This window comes from Pseudophryne corroboree, chromosome 5 (genome assembly GCF_028390025.1).
Source record: "Pseudophryne corroboree isolate aPseCor3 chromosome 5, aPseCor3.hap2, whole genome shotgun sequence".
Taxonomy (NCBI): Eukaryota; Metazoa; Chordata; class Amphibia; order Anura; family Myobatrachidae; genus Pseudophryne; species Pseudophryne corroboree.
Genome location: NC_086448.1, coordinates 149,985,376 through 150,009,084, shown reverse-complemented (window position 1 = coordinate 150,009,084; position 23,709 = coordinate 149,985,376). Strand labels below are relative to the sequence as shown.

General features: G+C 47.5%; 1 protein-coding gene across 1 annotated transcript in view; it reads right to left on the bottom strand.

Annotated features, from left to right (window-relative positions):
* Positions 1–23,709, bottom strand: part of LOC134927405 (cryptochrome DASH) — a 123,605-nt gene that overhangs the window by 90,360 nt on the left and 9,536 nt on the right. Inside the window, exons 2-4 of the mRNA XM_063921811.1 lie at positions 1,878–2,050; positions 1,702–1,795; positions 74–204 (exon numbers count right to left, since the gene is read on the bottom strand). Of these exons, the coding sequence (XP_063777881.1) occupies positions 74–204; positions 1,702–1,795; positions 1,878–2,050 (398 nt within the window). The remainder of the gene's footprint in view (positions 1–73; positions 205–1,701; positions 1,796–1,877; positions 2,051–23,709) is intronic.

The following is a 23,709-nucleotide window of genomic DNA, read 5'->3' as shown; positions in this document are numbered from 1 at the left end:
TAAGGTGGAATATAACAATACTATGGGCCTGACAGGTCCGCCTCCGTTACTGTGGTGATTTTGGAACATTCACCTTGAGATGTGTCTGAATGGAAGATCCTCGCGGTGATACAAAGTGGATCCCCAAATTGTCTGACATCTTACTCCATACTGCGAACAGACCTGTTTTATGGATGTCTCAACATCGAGCTCTTCCCTCGTTACCTGGAGAGACAGAGCTGTCAATTTTGACTCAAAAGAAAGAAATATTAAGATGCTACAAATATGTAGTTCCTCAGTGAATAACATCTGGCCTTCCATCACTCTGCACTAAGGAGATTACATTTGAGATACTGAAAATAATTAGCAAGTTAGCCATGAAGTCAAAGCAAGATTCCTGTATAACTGACAATAGCCTTATATACGTGTGTGGTATGCTATGTCGACATGTTAGAATGTAGACATATCATCCCTGGTGACCACTTACCTGCTCCTGACGGCTCCAGTGGGACTTACAGTCATGTGACCATCAATTTCCGCTGGAATCATCTGATGCTCCAGCATTTCTGTAAGTATTGTTTCCCTAACCCCTAATCCCTACCCCTCCCTCTAGTGCCTAACCCTAACCCCCTTCCCGTCCCAAAGCCCAAACCTAATGTCGACAAATCCATTGACGTTACAAATGCTGACATTGTAAATGTTAACCTAATGACTACATCCCTTACATACAGTCAATTAACCTAATGACTACATCCCTTACATACAGTTTCCAGTCTTGGAAGGAACTTGCATGAATGCCTACTGCTACCAAGTAGAATTGCGTGCAGGGGTTTATTTGTAAAACAAAGGTCACAAAGTTATTTCAAGGTTATCTACTAAACATGAAATATTTCTGTGCGGTTTCTGCTTTTGCTGTGTAATAAAAGTTATTCAGATTGGTGATGAAGGGGTGGTAACAAGGCAATGCTAAGTGCATTATGCCTTTCATTATTTCCCATTTATGCAATAATGTTCTAGAGTAAAATCTCATATTTGTATTCTATCCTCAGTTATAAGTGATCGCAGGCACTGGGACACAAACTTAAAGTAAACTGAAGTACTGCAACGCCCAGCATTTGCTGGCAACCCTAGTGCACACAGTATCTTGCCCACGTCTGCGTCACATGGTTAGTGATTGGTCGGCTGGCAGACACTCACTGTGTAGTGCCCACTCTGGGCCTAATTTATTGCCACCAGACGGGCAGCTCCTCGCTATACCCCAAAGGTGGAACACAGAAGAGAGTGGCTGCTGTTTTTAATGGACAAATCTGACTAGTAGGAGAGGTGACGCCTATTGTGCCCGCAACTGATCAACTACCACAAAAATAAAAGATAACCATCTGTATATTTGCTTAAATTTTATCTCTTAGCCAACATCTAAATGAAGATAGCAAATGTGGATGAACCTGCAGAAACCACATGGAAATCACTATTACAGCAGACACAGCAATGCTATAGTACTGTATCTCTAGTAGTCCACCAAATAGTCAGAAACTTCAGTAATTAAGAATAGAAGCTTGCGAGCAGGGCCATCTGTCATGTCTTATTATTGTTGCATTCCCAGCCGTAGAACACAATTGAATATGTTAGCACTATAGTAGTATATAAATGAGAACTTGGGCTTGTATAAGAAAGTTAATTAGGCATTAAATAACCATTCAGCAGCCAGCGTGTTACACACACCTCTTCTTGTAGTGCAACCGCTGACACTGGACCCACTTGCTTGAGGAGATCATGGATGACATCTTCTGGATTACCTCTTCTCAGTAACAGGTTGCTATGTGGATACAGCAAGGAAAGTAAATAAATGCATGTATATAGAAGAGTATATACATGAAGGTTTAGGATCGCTGCCATACCTTCCTTTCTTCTTCAGAGTGTCCCTTAAATCCTGCACACTTTCTAACAGGAATTTCAAGCGATGAGGTCCAGTCTTGGGAAAATTATAGTTATGAGTTCCCAAGTAGTGTCTTGGATCAAAGCAATACAGTGGGATGATATGGTCTGCATTCCTGTGAGCCCATAGCAGGACCTATAATACACAGAATTTAAATGGATCATGTTCTAATACGTTTATATTGAGCATTACAAAACAAGCCTATGTTTCCCCAGTGCAGTGATATGATCGGCTTTATTCAGAGTTATGAGCAATCCCACCTATTTTGCCACTGGATACCTCCTAACTGGATGTAGTTATGTGACCTGCAGTGGATGTCCATGAATGGGAATGGGAATAGAACGAGCGCAGCGAGCCCGCAAGGGGCTTCGTTGTGCCCCCCCCCCCATTCTGCGTCTGGGATCCCGGCATCGGGATGCTGACCGCCGGAATTCAAGCTGCTGGTAACACATACCCAACCAATACCAACATTGGTAAACTTGGAGCAGGGAGAATGCACTCTGCGGCATGACCCCACCACGCGCCATAAATTGACCAATATACGTAGTGTAGGTACCAGCCTTCGCTGCATGTGGCAAGGGAATTACCTACCAACTTCCCACAATGCTACCACAGTTGTGACGGTCAGAGGTATGAAGTTGTTCCTTGGTTGCACCCCACCCCAACTCGTCCACCCATTTTAAATTAGATTTACCCCAAGAATCGCTAAATGTAGGCACATGTCATTGCACAGTGACTAACACAAGTAGCCAGAATACCCAGATGATTATCATTTATATGGCGTCACAGGGTATCCTCTGCAAAGCACAGGGGATAACAATACAATGGAACATCAATACATAGCATAAACTATCAAAACATTACACAACCAAATGTTACTGGGGGAAGGGGGCAGCCACTAATCAGGGCTAGCACAAGTAATGAGAAATCACATGGGGAAGGATTGAGAAGTCACTGAGAACTGTCCAAATCAATGCTCTTGTACCCAACGTGTGGGCAGACACACAGGGTCAGACAATCTGGTGGGGGTGGGGGACAGGGGAGCAGAGGTGCACTGATGCAGGGAGCACAAGATGGTGGAAGATAACCCAGCCAGTGATGGCTCAGTGTCTAAAGAGAGGAGCATAACCAGAAGGGTGAACTGGGCAAGAAAGTAGGTGTGAAGTCTGAGGAGTTCAGTAAGGAGTTATTGGGATAGCTGATAGGCGTTTATGATGGGTTACTTATTACACAGTACACTGGGGCCGGTGTCTTAAGCCTGGAGAAGTGATAAAGCAGTGATAAGTGCAAGGTGATAACGCACCAGCCAATCATTATGGGTTTGAAAAATAGGAGCTAATTGGCTGGTGTGCTATAACCTTGCACTTATCACTGCTTTATCACTTCTCCAGGCTTAATACATCTGCCCCATTATCTGCTAATCCAGCACCTACCTATTTCTCTTACGTCCTAGAGGATGCTGGGGTCCAATTTAGTACCATGGGGTATAGACGGGTCCTTTGGGAGCCACTGGCACTTTAAGAGTTTAATAGTGTGGGCTGGCTCCTCCCTCTATGCCCCTCCTAACAGACTCAGTTTAGAAAATGTGCCCAGAGGAGCCGGTCACAGCTAGGGAGCTTCTATGAGTTTTTCTAGCTTTATTATTTTCTTGAGTTAGTTGGGTACAGGGAGGCTGCTGGCAACAGCCTCCCTGCTTTGTGTGACTTGTGGGGAGGGGGGTTGTAGGAACCCACTTCCTGAAGAGTTACTGGTTCTCTATCTCCGCTGAAAGGACACTGAGGGGCAGATGTATTAACCTGGAGAAGGTATAAGGAAGTGATAAACCAGTGATATGTGCAAGGTGATAAAGGCAGCAGCCAATCAGCTCCTAACTGTTAGTTTACATATTGGAGCTGATTGGCTGGTGCCTTTATCACCTTGCACATATCACTGGTTTATCACTTCCTTATGCCTTCTACAGGTTAATACATCTGCCCCTGAGCTCCTGGGGGTGCTGATCGCTAGCCCATGAGGTGACCGCTCACTCCTGCAGCACAGCCGCCACCCCCTAACAGAGCCAGAGGTTTGAAGATGTGCCGAGTACAGCGCCGGCGTCCCGGTTAGCGGGTCGCCGGCGGGTATGGCGGCACAAGGGTGGGAGCGCAGCTCTGACAGGCTGCACTCCAGGAAGGCTCAGCAACACACTGTGTAGGCGCTGTGAGGGGCATCCTGAACCAGCGCGAATACACCCTACACTGGTGCAGCAACTAACAGGGGCTAATCCCACTGTTAGCACTAACAAAACCTCAGGCCAGTTTAAACATTAGTGCGGGAAGCTGTGTGCTATTACAAGGGGCGGGGCTTCCTCTCAGAGCAGATCCAGCACTCACCAGCGCTATTTTCTCCCTGCAGATCGTAGGAGACGCTGACAGGGAGCGCTGCCCTCCACATGCTTCCAGCTTTTATCAGAATAATTGCCTACAGGGGAGCTGTGTGGCTGGCTTCTTATACTCTGTCTCTCTCTGAAGGTACTCTGGGGGAAACTGTGGCTGATATTTTCCTGTGTGTGTGCGCAGAGTGTTTATCTTCTCCTGAGGAGTCTATTCCATGTACTCAGGACTGCAATATACTTTCTCAGCCTTCTGAATCCGAACCCCCATGGGTGGATTCTTTAAGGGGGACGATATCCCAGATTTCAACTAGGATGTCATATTCTGAGAGGGAGACGCAATTTTTGAGAAAATCTGTGGATGGCTTGCAGGCTTCGGCCCCCACCACTTCATCTAAAAACCCACCTACATACCCACATAAACGTCCACTTGCCCAGATAATGCAAGCAGACATGGATACAGACTCCGATACAGGGGACGGTGATAGGGATATGCAGCGGGGGGATGCCTCCCTTGCTAAATGGGTGCAACTAATGATTGAAGCCATTAGGGATATTTTACACATTACTGAGAAGGTACCTGAGCAGGTAGAGGAGACTTACTTTACTGTAAATAAGACATCCTCGCTTACCTTCCCTGCTTCTAAGGAGTTAAACTCCTTGTTTGAAAAATCCTGGGAAAACCCAGAGAATAAAAATTCCAATCCCTAAAAGAATTCTCATTGCTTTTACTTTCCCTGAAGAGGACAGAAAAAAAAGTGGGAAAATCCACCTGTAGTAGACGCTTCTGTATCTAGGTTGTCAAAAAAGGTGGTTTTACCTGTCCCCGATTCAACCACCTTAAAGGAGACGGCTGACCGCAAAATAGAGACTACGCTCAAATCACTATACACGGCTACAGGCGTGGCCTAAAGGCCCACTATTGCTTGTGCGTGGATTTCTAAAGCCATAGTAAAGTGGTCAGGCACATTACTAGAGGAATTAGATACTATGGATAGGAGCGACATTGACTTGTTTTTACGTCACATACAGGATTCGGCAGGTTTCATGGTGGAGCCACGAAGGACATTGGCCTGCTTAATGCAAGGGCTACTTCCATGGCAGTCTCAGCACGCAGAGGACTCTGGCTACGCCAATGGACTGTGAATGCGGAATCCAAGAAGAGCGTGGAAAATCTACCCTTCACAGGTCAGGCCCCGTTTGGGGAAGCACTGGATAGCTGCACCGGCTAGGAAATCTTATCCTACGCTTACGCTGCAGTCCTTTCGGACCGCGAAATTTAAAAAATCCAAGGGTCCCCCACCTTCTTTAGAGGAGGTTGGGGAAAATCCAGAAAACCTGCACCAACAGGTTCCCAGGAGCAGAAACCAGGTTCTGCTTCCTCCAAGTCTTCAGTATGATGGTGGACCTCACAGCCTGGGGATCGGGCAGGTGGGAGCGAGACTAAAAGAGTTCAGTCACGTCTGGGCGGCGTCGTGCCCAGACCCCTGGGTAAAAGATATTGTTACCCAGGGGTACAGACTGGAATTTCAAGTACTCCCACCACACAGATTCTTCAAATCAGGCTTACCAGCTTCGCTGACAGAAAGTACGTTTCTGCAGGAAGCCATGTCAAAAAATGGTAAAAACAAATGTCATTGTTCCAGTTCCACCTCACCTAAAAAACAGGGGTTATTACTAAAACCTGTTTGTGTTACCGAAGCCGGACAGTTCGGCCAGGCCAATATTGAACCTAAAGTCCTTGAACTCATACTTACAAGTGTTCAAGTTCAAGATGGAGTCTCTGAGAGCGGTGGTCTCAGGTCTGGAGGAGGCGGAATTCCTGGTATCCATGGATATCAAGGATGCGTACCTTCACATTCCGATCTGGCCGCCTCACCATGATTATCTAAGGTTTGCACTACAGGACTGTCTCACCATGATTATCTAAGGTTTGCACTACAGGACTGTCACTACCAGTTCCAGGCCCTGCCATTTGGCCTCTCCACAGCACAGAGGGTGTTCACCAAGGTCATGGCGGAGATGATGCTTCTTCTCCGCAAACAGGGAGTGAACATAATTCCATATCTGGATGATCTGCTGATAAAGGCATCTTCCAGGGAGAATCTGTTGCAGAGTATTGCTCTCTTAACTCGACTACTCCAGGATCATGGGTGGATCCTGAACCTTCCAAAGTCACATTTGGAACCGACAAGGAGACTACCTTTCCTGGGGACGGTACTCGACACGGAAGTGCAGTGGGTGTTTCTACCACTGGAGAAAGCATTAGTGATCCAATCAATGGTCCGGGATGTCTTGAAACCACCCCGGGTACCAGTTCATCAGTGCATTCACCTTCTGGGAAAGATGGTGGCCTCCTACGAGGCTCTACAGTACGGAATATTCCATGCACGGTTCTTCCAGCAGGATCTCCTGGACAAGTGGTCGGGATCACATCTTCACATGCACCATCGGATACACCTGTCACCGAAAGCCAGGATTTCACTCCTCTGGTGGCTGCAAACTCCTCACTTGCTCGAGCGTTGCAGGTTTGGGATTCACAACTGGATTCTTCTAACCACGGATGCAAGCCTCAGAGGTTGGGGAGCAGTCATCCAGGGGGGAAAACTTCCAAGGAAAGTGGTCAAGTCAGGAATCTGTCCTTCCAATAAACGTTCTGGAACTAAGGGCCATATACAACGGCCTTCTACAAGCAGCACATCTTCTGCAAGATCGGGCCATTCAGGTTCAGTCGGAGACAACGTCACGGCGGTGTCTTACATAAACAGGCAGGGCAGAACGAAGAGCAGAGCTGCAATGTCAGAGGTAACAAGAATCCTCCTCTGGGCAGAAAAGCACGCGCTGGCACTGGCGGTGATCTTCATTCCAGGAGTGGACAACTGGGAAGCGGACTTCCTCAGCAGACACGATCTCCATCCAGGAGAATGGGGACTCCACCCGGAGGTTTTCACAGAGGTAACAAGCCGGTGGGACGTACCTCACATAGACATGATGGCCTCTCGCCTCAACAAGAAGCTTCAGAGGTACTGTTCCAGGTCAAGAGACCCGCAACCGGTGGCGGTGGACGCCCTGGTAACTCAGTTGGTGTTCCACTCGGTGTATGTATTCCTTCCACTTCCACTCATCCCAAGGATTCTCAAACTAATCAAAAGTTCAGGCGATCCTCATTGCTCCGGACTGGCCAAGACGGGCTTGGTACGCGGATCTTCTGGAATTACTGCTGGAGGATCCGAGGCCTCTTCCTCTTCGTGAGAACCTTCTACAACAAGTGCCGTTCGCTTATCAACACTTACCGCGGTTACGTTTGACGGCATTGAGGTTGAACGCCAGATCTTAGCTAGGAAGGGCATTCTGAACAAGGTCATTCCTACTCTGATCCAAGGTAGGAAGGGGGTAACGTCTAAACATTACCATCGGATTTGGAAAAAATATGTGTCTTGGTGTGAATCCAAGAAGGTTCCTATGGTGGAGTTTCAACTGGGACATTTCCTCCTCTTTCTGCAAGCTGGTGTGGATGTGGGCCTACGCTTGAGCTCCATCAAGGTTCAGATTTCGCCCTTGTCCATTTTCTTCCAGAAACAATTGGCTACTCTCCCTGAGGTTCAGACATTCTTGAAAGGAGTTCTGCACATCCAACCACACTTTGTGCCTCCTACGGCACCTTGGGATCATAATGTGGTGCTGCAGTTCCTGCAATCTGATTGGTTTGAACCTTTACAGGAGGTGGACGTAAAGTTTCTTCCTTGGAAGTCAGTCACACTGTTAGCATTGGCATCTGCAAGACGTGTGTCTGAATTGGGGGCACTGTCGCACAAGAGCCCCTACTTGATTTTCCATGAAGATAGGGCTGAACTCAGAACGCGTCAGCATATTTCTTCCAAAAGGTTGTGTACGCTTTTCATATCAACCAACCTATTGTGGTGCCAGTACCTACTGACACCTCGATTACCTCAAAGTCCCTGGATGTTGTGCGGGCTTTGAAAATATATGTGAAGAGAACTACGCGTCACAGGAAGTCGGACGCACTTTTTGTCCTTTATGATCCCAACAAGATTGGGTGTCCTGCTTCTGAGCAGATTATTTCTCGATGGATCACGCTTACTATCCAGCATGCTTATTCAACAGCAGGTTTGGCTTGTCCAAAATCTGTATAGTCCCACTCTACACATAAAGTGGGTTCTTCCTGGGCGGCTGCCCGGGGTGTCTCGGATCTTCACCTTTGCTGAGTGGCTACTTGGTCTGGGTCGAACACGTTTGCTAAGTTTTACAAGTTCGATACTTTGGCCTCTGAGGACCTAAAGTTTGGTCAATCATTTCTGCAGGAACCTCAGCACTCTCCCTCTCTTACTGGGAGTTTTGGTACATCCCCATGGTACTAAATTGGACCCAAGCATCCTCTAAGACGTAAGAGAAAACAGGATTTTAATTACCTACCGGTAAATCCTTTTCTCGTTGTCTGTAGAGTATGCTGGGCGCTCGCCCAGTGCTACGTATTCTCGCATTGTTACTTGGTTACGTTTGTTGGTTCAGCCGTTGCTTAATCGGTCCAAGTTGGTTAGCTTGGCTTTCCTTTTTGTTATGTGTGAGCTGGTGTGAATCTCACCACTATCTGTGTATTTCCTTCTCTCAAAATATGTCCGTCTCCTCAGGCACAGTTTCTAGACTGAGTCTGGTAGGAAGGGCATAGAGGGAGGAGCCAGCTCACACTATTAAACTCTTAAAGTGGCAGTGGCTCCCAAAGGACCAGTCTATACCCCATGGTACTAAATTGGACCCCAGCATCCTCTACGGACTACGAGAAAAGGATTTACCGGTAGATAATTCAAATCCTGTTTTTGGGTATAACCTGCCTTACACATTGCCTGACGAGGTCCAAGTTGTGAAGAGGAATCCGATCGGTTCTTTCCGCCCCTTCGGCCCAGCGTCCCCTCTGCAGTGCACGTGCACAAATTTCAGATCGTACAAATTGATTACCAGTGCTGGGTTGTCCCCGCAGTGTAAAATTGCTCAAGGCTATATTGAAATGCTCTGGTATATAAGCATTCACCACGGCAGCTCACAGCGAGTTGGATACTTTATTGTCAGTGTCCAAACAGCCACCGATAATCGACAGATCCCAAAATACCACTGGCCGGTGTTCAAATGCCAATATATATCAGTTTTACTGAACTGTGGTTTCTCCAAACCACATGCATTTCTGCATTTTTAAGTGCAGTTTGTAAATCACTAAATGCAAAACCACATCCTCATTATTTACAATACATGTCAGACTTGAAATCACTGTCCCAATTGTTTACACATGGAAACAGGACCAGCGCTACCTGATCAGCAAAGGGATGCAAAGTAGGGAGGCTCCAGGCAGGAGGAGCACTCACCCTGCCCTGCATCCCTACTGATGTCCCCGCTGCTGCGTCTGTCACACTGTATGACAAGTAGCAGCGCTGGAAGCCACCTCCCACCCCCCTGTGACAGCGTCAATGGTCAGGCCTGAAAAGGGGTGGGTCTACATGGGAATAAGGGGGTGGAGCTACACATGAATGAGGGGGCAGAACTACATAGAAATGCATGAGTAGGGCTGCTGCATGTCAGAGGGAGAGGATAAGCTGTTAGATCCGGCCAGCCAGACGTTAGTAGGAGAGAGAGAGAGAGAGAAAAAAAGTGTGTGTGTGTGTGTGTGTGTGTGTGTGTGTGTGTGTTATGCAGCACTTCTGTGGGCATTATATACAAGGGGCACTGCTATGTGGGCATTATGTACAAGGGGGGCATTATGTGAGTAAGCTGCACTACTACTGTGGACATTATGTATATAAGTAGGCACTACTACTGTGGGCATTCTGAGTGTAAGCAGCTCTACTTCAGGGGGCATTATGTGTATAAGCAGCACTACTTCAGTGGGCATTATGTGTATAAGCAGCACTACTACTGGGGGCATTATGTGTATAAGCAGAACTACTACTATGGGCATTATATATAAGCGGCGCTACTGCTGGAGGCATTATGTGTAAAAGCGGCACTACTACTGTGGGCATTATGTATAAGGGCCACTACTACTGTGGGCATTATGTATAAGGGGCGCTACTACTGTGGGCATTATGTACAAGCGGCACTACTACGGTGGGCATTGTGTATAAGTGACACTACTACTACTGGCATTATGTATAAGTGGCACTACTACTGGGGGCATTACATGTGTAATGGACACTACTACTGGAGGCATTATGTACAAGGTGCGTTACCACGGAGGGCATTATGTGTATTTACAGCACTACTACTAAAAGCATTATGTGTATAAGCGACACTGCTACTGGGGGCATTATGTGTGTAAGCGGCACTACTACTGGGGGCATTATGTGTATAAGCGGCACTACTAAGTGGTGTGTGTTATGAATAAGACTGTGCTACTGTTTGACATAATTTGAAATGGGGGTAGGTACTATTGTGTGAGCACACCCCTTCCTTGTGTGACCATGCCCCTATTTTGTGTGACCACTGTCACTGTCCCTTTGTAAAGTATGGAAGGGTGCAAATTTAAAGTTTGCAGGGAGGCGCCAAACACCCTAGTACCAGGGTCTGACTGCCCATCTGGTAAATGCAAGAAGGGCTGATGGGCCGGTTTGGTCAACAGAGAGCGCAGCTTCCGACTCTCTGGTTTGTCCTTCGCTGCAGCCGCCCGTAGTGCCCCGTTGCTAAGCAATATGGGGGCATGTCGCGAGTCCACGCCACCTAACTCACAGCACACCCCCATTTGCAATGTCCACACGCCCCTTTTGCATCATGCACGCCCACAGATGCCAGCGCCAAAAAGAGACCCAAGTCTGTACCTGCCTAGCACCGATTCTACAAGGAAAGCTTATATCCTGTACGCTGTATTAAGCTGCTGTCTGCAAAACAGAGATGGCTGAAATCATTTGCTATTTTGATGCAAATACCAAAAAAAAAAATAAAAAAAAATAGGATTTTAATACCTACCGGTAAATCCTTTTCTCCTAGTCCGTAGAGGATGCTGGGGACTCCAAAAGGACCATGGGGTATAGACGGAATCCGCAGGAGACATGGGCACACTAAAAGACTTTGACTGGGTGTGAACTGGCTTCTCCCTCTATGCCCCTCCTCCAGACCTCAGTTATAGGAACTGTGCCCAGGGAGACGGACATTTCGAGGAAAAGGATTTTTGTTAAACCAAGGGTGAGATACATACAAGCTCACACCACAACACACCGTACAACTGGATTACCAAGAAAACCAGATAACAGTATGAACGAAAAAAACAGCAACAAGCTGAACATGACCGATACACAACCTTCGTGTAACCGAAACCAACACGTAACAATACAACTGCAAGTAACAGTACGCACTGGGATGGGCGCCCAGCATCCTCTACGGACTAGGAGAAAAGGATTTACCGGTAGGTATTAAAATCCTATTTTCGTTTACGTCCTAGAGGATGCTGAGGACTCCAAAAGGACCATAGGGTCTATACCAAAGCTCCGGGCTGGGCGGGAGAGTGCGGACGACTCTGCAGCACCGATTGAGCATACATGAGGTCCTCATCAGCCAGGGTATCAAACTTGTAGAATTTAGCAAAAGTGTCTGAACCCAACCACGTAGCTGCTCGGCAAAGCTGAAGTGCCGAGACCCCTCGGGCAGCCGCCCAAGATGAGCCCACCTTCCTGGTAGAATGGGCCTTCACCGACTTCGGCAACGGCAATCCAGCCGTAGAATGAGCGTGCTGAATCGTATTACAAATCCAGCGCGCAATAGTCTACTTGGAAGCAGGATTTCCAATCTTGTTGGAAGCATACAGGACAAACAGAGCCTCTGTTTTCCTCACAAGAGCCGTTCTGGCGACACAAATCTTCAACGCTCTTACCACATCGAGAGATTTTGGCACCACCACGGCATCCGTAGCCACCTGCACCACAATAGGTTGGTTTATGTGAAATGAAGAAACCACCTTCGGCAGAAATTGTTGACGAGTCCTCAATTCCGCTCTATCCACATGGAAAATCAAATATGGGCTCTTGTGAGACAAAGCCGCCAATTCCGACACCCGTCTTGCGGACGCCAAGGCCAAAAGCATGACCACTTTCCAAGTGAGAAATTTCAACTCAACCTTTCGCAAAGGTTCAAACCAGTGAGACATAAGAAATTGTAACACCACGTCAAGATCCCACGGTGCCACGGGTGGCACAAACGGATGATGGATATGCAGCACTCCCTTCACGAAAGTCTGAACTTCAGGAAGGGCGGCCAATTCTTTTTGAAAGAAAATAGATGAAGCCGAAATCTGCACTTTGATGGAACCTAATTTTAGGCCTGCATCCACACCTGCCTGCAAAAAATGGAGGAAACGACCCAGCTGAAATTCCTCCACAGGAGCTTTCCTGGCTTCACACCACGACACATATTTTCTCCAAATACGGTGATAATGCTTCGCCGTGAACTCCTTTCTAGCCTTAAGGAGAGTGGGGATGACTTCCCCGGGAATACCCTTTCGAGCTAGAATTTGGCGTTCAACCTCCACGCCGTCAAACGCAGCCGCAGTAAGTCCTAAATACGCATGGCCCTTGCAGTAACAGGTCCTCTCTGAGAGGAAGCGGCCAAGGATCTTCTATGAGCAATCCCTGAAGATCCGGATACCAGGCCCTCCGTGGCCAAACTGGAACGACGAGTACTGCCGGAACTCTTGTTCGTCTTATGATCCTCAACACTTTTGGAATGAGAGGAAGTGGAGGGAATACATATACCGACTGAAACACCCACGGAGTTACCAGGGCGTCCACTGCACTGGCTCGGGGGTCCCTTGACCTGAAACAGTACCTCGGAAGCTTCTTGTTGAGGCGAGACGCCATCATGTCTATTTGAGGAATTCCCCAACGCCTTGTCACTTCTGCAAATACCTCTTGATGAAGAGCCCACTCTCTCGGATGGAGATCATGTCTGCTGAGGAAGTCTGCTTCCCTGTTGTCTACGCCCGGAAGGAAAACTGCTGACAGAGCGCTCACGTGCTTTTCCGCCCAGCGGAGAACTCTTGTGGCCTCCGCCATTGCCACTCTGCTCCTTGTTCCGCCCTGACGGTTTACGTACGCTACCGCTGTTACGTTGTCCGACTGAATCAGGACAGGTAGACCTCGAAGAAGGTATTCCGCTTGCAGAAGGCCGTTGTAAATGGCTCTTAACTCCAGAACGTTTATGTGGAGACAGTTTCCTGGCTTGACCATTTTCCCTGGAAACTTCTTCCTAGCGTGACTGCTCCCCAGCCTCGGAGACTTGCATCCGTGGTCAGCAGGACCCAATCCTGGATTCCGAACCTGCATCCCTCTAGAAGGTGAGAACTTTGCAGCCACCACAGGAAAGAAATTCTGGTCCTGGAAGATAGACTTATTTTCCGGTGCAAGGGCAGGTGAGACCCGGACCATTTGTCCAGCAGGTTCCACCGAAACACCCTTGCATGAAACCTGCCAAACGGAATGGCTTCGTAAGCCGCAACCATCTTCCCTAGCACTCGAGTGCATTGATGAATCGACACTCTTGCCGGTTTCAGAATCTCCTTGACCATGCATTGGATTTCCAGAGCCTTTTCCGCTGGAAGAAACACTCTTTGCAGTTCCGCGTCCAGGATCATGCCCAAGAAAGGCAGCCGAGTTGTCGGAATCAACTGAGATTTTGGCAAATTTAGAATCCAACCATGATGTTGCAGAACGTCAGGGAGAGTTCCACATTTCTTAGCAACTGCTCCTTCGATCTCGCCTTTATCAGGAGATCGTCCAAGTACGGGATAATTGTGACACCTTGCTTGCGTAGGAGCACCATCATTTCCGCCATCACTTTGGTGAAGACCCTCGGGGCTGTGGAAAGCCCAAACGGCAACGTCTGAAATTGGTAATGACAATCCTGCACCGCAAATCTCAGGAACGCCTGATGTGGAGGATATATCGGGACATGCAAGTAGGCATATTTTATGTCTACTGACGCCATAAAATCCCCCCCCCCCCCTTCTAGACTGGAGATCACTGCCCGAAGAGATTCCACTTTGAACTTGAAAGTTTTCAAATACAGATTGAGGGATTTTAGGTTCAGGATCGGTCTGACCGAGCCATCCGGCTTTGGTACGACAAAGAGGCTTGAATAAAACCCTTCTCCCCGTTGGGTCGTGGGTACCGGGACAATGACACACTGTTGACACAGCTTTTGTATTGCCGCACTCACTACTTCCCTTTCTGGGATTGAAACTGGCAAGACTGATTTGAAAAATCGGTGGGGGGGCAGGTCCTGAAACTCCAGTTTGTATCCTTGGGACAATATGTCTAACACCCAAGGATCTGAAGAAAGACTGAAGAGTCTGAGACGCGCCCCCACCGCCACGGATTCCCGTAAGGGAGCCCCAGCGTCATGCGGTGGACTTGGCAGAAGTTGGGGAGGACTTTTGGTCCTGGGAGCCTGACGCAGCAGGCGTCCTTTTTCCCCTTCCTCTACCTTTTGAAGCAAGGAAGGACGAGCCTCTTCCTTTTTTGCATCTATTAGGCCGAAAGGAATGCATCTGATAATGGGGTGCCTTTTTCTGTTGTGCTGGAACATAAGGAAGAAAAGATGACTTACCCGCTGTAGGGGTAGACACCAGGTCAGCGAGGCCGTCCCCAAACAAGACACTACCTTTTATAAGGGAGAGCTTCCATAGCTTTCTTGGAGTCGGCATCAGCATTCCATTGATGAATCCAGTGTGCTCTCCTGGCCGAGACAGCCATGGCATTGGCCCTTGATCCCAAGAGGCCAATATCCCTCGCCGCATCCTTTAGGTAAGCTGCAGCGTCCCTGATATAACCGAGAGTCAAAAGAATGTTATCCCTATCCAGGGTATCCATATCATATGCCAAATTATCAGCCCACTTAGCAATAGCACTACTCACCCAAGCCGACGCCACGGCAGTTCTGAGGAGTGCACCCGTAGTGACATAAATAGCTTTTAATGTCGTTTCCTGCTTACGATCCGCAGGATCCTTGAGGGCAGCAGTGTCAGGAGACGGAAGTGCCACCTTATTGGACAGCCGGAAGAGGGCCTTGTCCACATTGGGAGATGACTCCCACTTTTACATGTCGACAGAGGGGAATGGATATGCCATAAAAATTCTCTTGGGAACCTGCCACCTTTTGTCAGGCGATTCCCAACCTTTTTCACAAAGAGCATTCAGTTCATGAGAGGGGGGAAACGTCACCTCAGGCTTTTTCCCTTTATATAAACAAACCCTTGTATAATGGAACAGCAGGCACCTCAGAAATATGTAAAACATCTTTAATTGCCACAATCATGTACTGAATACTCTTCACCACTCTTGGATGTAAACTGGCCTCACTAAAGTCGACACTGGAATCAGAGTCCGTGTCGGTATCAGAATCCGCCATCTGGGTAAATGAACGCTTTTGTGACCCCGAGGGTGCCTGTACCTGGGATAAGGCTTCCTCCATATATTTTCTCCACGTTTGAGTCTGAGAATCAGATTTATCCAGCCTCTTAGACAATAATGCCACATTTGCATCCAATGTACTTAACATGGCCACCCAATCAGCAGTTGTCGGTGCAGACAGAGACACTCCCAACTCTTTCTCTGCGCCCCCAGTAACCTCCTCCAGGGAGGAGCACTCAGCATCAGACATGTCGACACACCGTACCGACATACACACACTCACAAGAGGGGACAGACCCACAGAGAAGCCTGTTAGAGAGAACACAGAGGGAGTATACCAGCTCACACCCCAGCGCCCATATACTACAAAAAAAATAATATATGATCACTGCGCTGCTTTGATAGCACCAAATAACTGTGCGCCCCTCCCCACCACCCTCCCCCCGGTTTTGCTCCCTTTACTTGTCAAGGAGAGTGGAGGTCCCGGGCCAGCGTCGCTGCATGTCTGTGAAGAGAGAAAAATGGCGCTGGCGAGCTGTGAGGGCTAAGCCACGCCCCCTCCCGGCGCGTTGTAGTCTTGCTCAAATTTGAATATTTAGACTGGCGGGGGTCTTATACTTAGTGCCTAGGCACACACACACACACACTATATATATATATATATATATATATATATATTATATATATATATATATATATATGTTTTTGCCAGTGTTATTAGCTCCAGTAACTTGCTGCCCAGGGCACCCCCCCCCCTGCACCCTGTGAGTGCTGTTGGTGTACGTGTGGAAGCAGGCGCGCAGCGCGACCGCTGCGCTGTGCCTCCGTCACTGAAGTCTTCTTGCTTCTTTATACTCACCCGGCTTCTTTCTTCTGGCTTCTGTGAGGGGGTTGACGGTGTGGTCCTGGGAACAAGCAGCTAGGCGCACCAAGTGATCGAACCCTCTGGAGCTAATGGTGTCCAGTAGCCTAAGAAGCAGAGCCTTTAACTCAGAAGAAGTAGGTCTGACTACTCTCCCCTCACTCCCACGAAGCAGGGAGCCTGTAGCCAGCAGGTCTCTCTGAAAATAAAAAACCTAACTAAGTCTTTTCAGAGAAACTCAGGAGAGCTTCCCTAGTGTGTATCCAGTCTCTCTGGGCACAGAATCTAACTGAGGTCTGGAGAAGGGGCATAGAGGGAGGAGCCAGTTCACACCCAGTCAAAGTCTTTTAGTGTGCCCATGTCTCCTGCGGATCCCGTCTATACCCCATGGTCCTTTTGGAGTCCCCAGCATCCTCTAGGACGTAAGAGAAAAAACTTCTCTCATACGTCCTAGAGGATGCTGGGGACGACATCAAGACTATGGGGTATAGATGGGATCCGCAGGAGACATGGGCACTCTAAAGACTTTTCATTGGGTGTGAACTGGCTCCTCCCTCTATGCCCCTCCTCCAGACCTCAGTTTTAGAAATGTGCCCAGGCCGACTGGATGCACTCTGAGGAGCTCTACGGAGTTTCTCTGAAAAGACTTGTTAGGTTTGTTATTTTCAGGGAGAACTGCTGGCAACAGACTCCCTGCTTCGTGGGACTGAGGGGGCAGAAGTAGGAACCAACTTCCTGAAGAGTTTCATGGCTCTGCTCCTGGCTGAAAGGACACCATTAGCTAATGAAGGGTACTGAACGCTAGCCGTGCCTAGATGCTCACTCCCACAGCATGCCGTCACCCCCTCACAGAGCCAGAAGTCAGAAGACATGCGAGTAGAAGAAGACAGATCTATCAAGAAAAGTGACGGCTGAGGTACAGCGCGGCTGGCGGGAGCGCAGCGCGCCATTGCTGCCCACACACACAGGCACTGCAGAGTGCGGGGGGGGGGCGCCCTGGGCAGCAAAAACACCTCTATAATCTGGCAAAAAGGGGGCATAAGGTGCCCAGGCACAGCCCTACCCCCGCCAGTATAAATATTATGAAAAGTTTCTGAGGTAAAAAGGGCTTCTTCCCCAGGCAGCCAGCACACTGCTCAGTGACATGTTCTCTCTCCTCAGGCTGCAGAGAAATCGCTGGTCCTCCTTCACTTCTGACTACAAGTATCAGGGTGCAAAACAGGGGGCGGCACAAGCGAATTTGGTGCTTTACAAGTGTGTTTTACTGTGTAAAAAGCACTGCATGTCAGTGGGCATTCTGTATTCACAGGCATTAGATACTGGCGCTGAGGTTGTGAACTGGCTGCTCCTAAACTGTGTCCCTCTGACAGATTTTACTGTGGGTCTGTCCCCTAATAAGTCCCAGTGTGTCTGTGTGTGTGTTGTACACGTGTGTAAGACATGTCAGAGGCAGGGAGTTCCTCCCCGGAGGAAACCATTTTAGGGACACAGAAGTGTAATGTGGTGACGCTGCCGGCACACCAAGAGCCTGCATGGGTGAAAGAAATACGTGATAGTATGCATCATATCAATAGGAGATTAGATAAGTCTGAATCTCATGGTGAGTGCTGGAGAAAATCTGTGGAGGATGTGATTTTTCAGGGCTCTGTTCTTCCATCCGCAGGCGACCCCCTCTGGGTCACATAAGAGACCATTTGCAAATATTGTGAATACGGATACTGACACGGACACTGATTCTTGTGTCGACGATAGTGACTCCAGGGAAATAGATCAAAAATTGGCCAAAAATATACAATATATGATTGTGGCTATAAAGGGAAGTTCTGGAAGTCACGGAAGCCACTCCTGTACCTCAGGAGAAGGCTTATTTCTATAAAGAAAAGAAATCTAAGGTCACTTTCCTTCCTTCCCACGAGCTTAATACACTCTTTGAAGGGATGTGGGTGAATCCCGAAAATAAATTTCGTATTCCCAAGAGAATTCAGATAGCTTATCCTTTCCCGGTGGAGGACAGGAAAAAATGTGAGTCACCCCCTGTGTTAGACAGTGCACAGTCCAGATTGACAAAGAAGGTAATTCTCCCTGCACCTGGCACGGCTTCACTGAAAGAGCCGGCAGACCGAAAGATGGAAACTACATTGAAATCCATTTATGTTGCCAATGGTACGCTGCTCAGGCCCACAATTGCTTGCGCGTGGGTGAGTCGCGCTATTGAAAAATGGTCAGAGGGGGGCGTGGCTTAACATCGGAGGAGAGCAGTAGCAGCTATCTAAAGCTCCTGCTTTAAAGTCTCTTTATCACCCTCCTAACCTTCCATGCTAGCTTACAGCACTCGATTAGCAGGAAACACATTGACCCTGAGGGTAGATTAATTTTACTTGACGCGTTAATTGATGGTACCATATATACCCTCCTTAATATATATGCTCCCAATGTCTCCCCTGACTCTTTCTTTGCAGCTCTCCTGTCGACGCTCCTAAAGTGGGGAGGCCAAAACTTGGTTGTGGGTGGCGATTTCAACTTGGTATTCGACCCATCCATGGACAGATCTCGGGTAAGTGCGTCAGTCTCTCTCTCTACCTCTCGACTTACTTGACCCTTGGCGCATCTTTCACCCAACCCAGAAAGACTTCACATTCTACTCTCATCCCCACTCTTGCATTGATTACATCGTCAATTCCACATCTCTCTTCCCCAAGATTACACATACGTCTATTGCAGACATCATTATCTCCGATCATGCCCCTATATCCATAGATATCCGAATGACTATGTCTCCTCGTAACCCCCCATGTTGGCGCTTCCCAGCATATCTCCGCTATTCTACTGACTTTCTTCTTCACCTCAAACAATCCTGGTTTAATTGCACTCTAGAGAATAGTGACCAAACGCTGGACTCCCCTGTATTCTGGGGTGCTGCTAAGGCGGTCCTTCGAGGACATATTATGTCCTATACTCATGCCAAAAAGACAAAAATTCTCTTCGCAGCTGCAGACTTTGAGTGCGTCGCTCACCTCCTCATATCGGAGATACAAACGACATGATACCCCAGCCTGTAAAGAGGCATCTCTCGGCAAAGCTCATATAGGACACTTTCCTCACTGAACAGGCTCAACTCTCCTATGACTATCAAAGGAATAAGTTTCACAGATGGGGCAATAAATCGGGCAGATTATTAGCTAATTTGATTAAGGACCCCAAATCCCGCACTTGGATTAACGTCATTGACATCTCTGGTAAATTAGTCTCAGACCCCGGCTCTATCTGCACTGAATTTATGCGCTTCTACCGCTCCTTATACACCAAGGGCCCTGACGACCCTACCGCTAACTATTCTTTTCTTGAATCCTCTGATCTCCCGATCCTCTCTCAGGAAGAAAGAGACCTACTGGACAGCTCAATTACTACTGAGGAGGTTATAGACACTATTAAAAGCTTGCCTAATAACAAAAGCCCTGGCCCCGACGGCTATAGCGCGGAATTTTACAAAATGATGCGTGATGAACTGGCCCCTACTCTCACGTCCCTTTACAATTACATTCTTTCTTCTAAACTAACCCCTATTAGGTTCAACGAGGCTAAAATTATTGTTATAGCAAAACCTGGCAAGGACCCCTCCCTTCTTGGTTCCTACAGACCGATATCCCTCGTGAATCAGGATTTTAAATTTTTAACCAAACTCATGGCCACTCGTTTACAGTCTTGTCTATCCCACATCATATCACCAGCTCAGTTGGGCTTCCTTAAAAACAGGCAATCTGTGAAAGGCATTAGGGCAGCATTGGCTGCTATTACCCATTCTCGCTCCCATAACTTAGTAGACAACATCCTGATTAACTTAGACGCAGAGAAGGCCTTTGACAAGATCGCCTGGCCTCACCTTGATCGGGTCCTACGCCATCAACATTTCGGGGAGAAGTTTTGTGGTCTTGTCAACTCCCTTTATACTACGCCTAGGGCGCAATTGATGGTCAATAATATCTCCTCCTCTCCTTTCACCCTCGAAAGAGGAACTAGACAGGGGTGCCCCCTCTCAACCCTCCTTTTCAATTTGGCTTTAGAAAACTTTATATGCCACATTATTAATCTAAGTAGTTTCAGAGGCATCTTAATTGGTACTCAAGAATTGAAAATAATAGCGTTCGCGGATGACATCCTTCTTCTTACTTCGAATCCCAAACAATCAATCCCGGCACTACAAGAAGCTATAGCCTGCTTTTCTTCTTTTGCTGGCTTTTTAATTAACTATGACAAATCTGAAGCCCTAGCTATATTTCGACAAGACACTGTAGGCTGGGACCCTTCCTTTCCGTTCCGATGGTCCCCCACCCATCTCACTTATCTAGGAATTCAACTACCCGCAGACCCTTCCCTTCTTTATTCCTACAATGTCCAACCTATTCTTACTAATATTCAAACTGAGTTAGGCCTCTGGCGAAATTTCCCTCTCAACCTTCTAGGACGATGGAACCTTGTCAAAATGGCTAGCTTCCCCAAATTGCTATATCTGCTGCAGATGATCCCCGTATTGCTCACTAAATCGGACCTATCCATCCTCAACGCACACATATCTAAGTTTATATGGGCCAACAAATGGCCTCGGATAAGTTTCCTCAAGTTGTCCCAATCAGTACAAAATGGGTGGCTAAATCTGCCTGATATAGAGCAATATAATAGGGCCTGCCTTCTCCGCATAGCTATGGATTGGCTCAGCGCCACAAATGTCTTCACTGACTTGGTATTGGACTCCCAACTATGCGCCCCCCTGTCCCTTAGTTACATCCTACATGCCAGTAATGCTACTTTGAAGACGCCTCACCTTGACAACGTCCTCCTAACCTCTACTATCTTAGCATGGAAAAGGTCTAGGAAATCACTAGACATACATTGTCTTCATTCTCCGTTTCTCCCATTTCTGGGGAACTTAAACTTTCACCACGGACGGGCCTCTTTTCCTTTCAACAGCTGGCATACGGCAGAAATCGTACATAGTCGCAATCTTCTCAACCCCTCACATGAACCACTCACCTTCACTGAAGCTATAGATAAATATAACATTAACCCCAACCATGAATTTTATTATTTTCAGGCCTCCCATTATATACGCTCAATTCTGGCACGACTTGATGCCAGGGATTTCCTTAACCCCCTTGATACGCTTCTACACTCCAGATCAACTATATACGCTCGAATACGCACGGACATTATCCCCTCTTCCGATCTTATACAACTTACAAAGTGGTCGTCCCAAATCCCTTCTTTATCCCTGGAAGCGGTGCTGGACTGCTTTAATACATCTTTGAGGCTTATTCCAGTGAGTGTCTTATCAGGAAATGTCATAAAATCTTGCATAGGGCTTATATTTCCCCAAAACGAAGTCACTTGATGGGCCTCTCGGAGTCTGCAGCATGCGTCAAATGCTCCGCACCAGTAGCAGACATTATGCACTGCTTTTGGCACTGCCCCCACATACAAACGTTTTGGGGCGAACTGCAAGCATACAGCTCCTCCTCATTAGGTATTAATTTTCAATGTACCGCCTCTTGGGCTCTTTTTGGTTACCTCCTCGACCAGCCAACCATCCCCTCTACAGACAAGAAATTAGTGAATCTTTTATCAGCTGTGGGGAGAAAAGCTATTCTCCAGCAGTGGATACACGCTACTCCCCCCTCCCTACCCATGGCCACCTCCAGACTGCTCTTCCTTTTTACCATGGACTGGTTGGAGACCTCTCTTGATAAAGAGACTCTTACCTCTGCATTATTTCTATGCTGGGGCAAATACATCCACACACTGCCCACATCCACTAAATGAGCCATCCACCAACAAAGCTTTCACTACATCACTTGGTACTGTCACCAACTTTTAGACCATAGACCCCCTATTTCTCTTCCATAACTCGACGCGATGGGAGCCCTCCATCTGCTTCATGAGCCAGCCCTTTCTTTTTCTCTTACACTCTCTTCTCTCCTCTAAGCCCCCCCCTTCCCCCGTCTCACTCCACTCCTTTTTCAATCTCTCTTTGATCTCCAGTACTCATATCCTTTTCTCTTTTCTCTGCCCTGATATTCTTTCCATGGATGGGTTGTGGGCCTTGGCGGACAACGATTTAGTTACGTTTATTTTTGTTATATTTTTTTTATCCTTAATTTTTTTTTTCTTTTAGATATATGTTCTCCATGTTGAAGGACACCTTGATATTAGTATAGTTCAGTATAATATAGGACCTGTTGTGATTCTGTAGAGGTGTATTTTTACTTCTACGCCTATTTGTATCATTCTATCATACTGTGTTCTGGTCACTCCTTTCTAGTCCACATGTTTTATATTTGAAAATGGAAAAAGTGAGGTATAATTGGGATTATACAGTTGCCGCTCTATATCTCCTCGCTCAGATATTCTTAGTTTTGTATATTAGGCTTTATACCTATTACTTGTATTGCTCATTTTGGTTTATGTCTGTACCTCAATAAAATATATTTGGAAAAAAAAATGGTCAGAAAGCAGGTCATCAGAAATTGATACGATTGACAAAAATGTGATACTCCTTAAGTTAGGGAATATCAAAGGCGCTGCCGCCTACATGCTAGCAGCGAAGAAAGATATTGGACTTGAGTTTACAAGCCACTACCATGGCAGTATCGGCTCGGCGGGCTATGTGGATTCGCCAGTGGAACGCGGAAGCAGATTCCAAAAGAAATATGGAGGCTCTCCCAAATAAAGGTGAGGCCTTATTTGGCGATGGACTGGATGCTACCGCAGGTAAGTCGACATTTTTGCCCTCTGCGCCTGCACCGGCAAAAAAAGACATATCACCCGCACATGCAGTCCTTTCGGCCCAATAAATACAAAAAAGCGAGAGGTTCCCCCTTCTTTGCGGGTAGGGGAAGGGGAAAGGGAAAGAAGTCCACAGCAGCTTCAGGTTCCCAGGAGCAGAAGTCTACCCCTACTTCTGCCAAATCTTCAGCATGACGCTGGGGCTCCTTTGCAGGAGGCCGCTCAGGTGGGGGCACATCTCAAACTGTTCAGCCAAGGTTGGGTTCTGTCTGACCTGGATCCCTGGGTGTTGCAAATAGTGTCCCAGGGATACAAGCTGGAGTTTCAAGACGTTTCCCCATGCCGATTTTTCAAATCGACCTTGCCAGCTTCTCTTCCAGAAAGG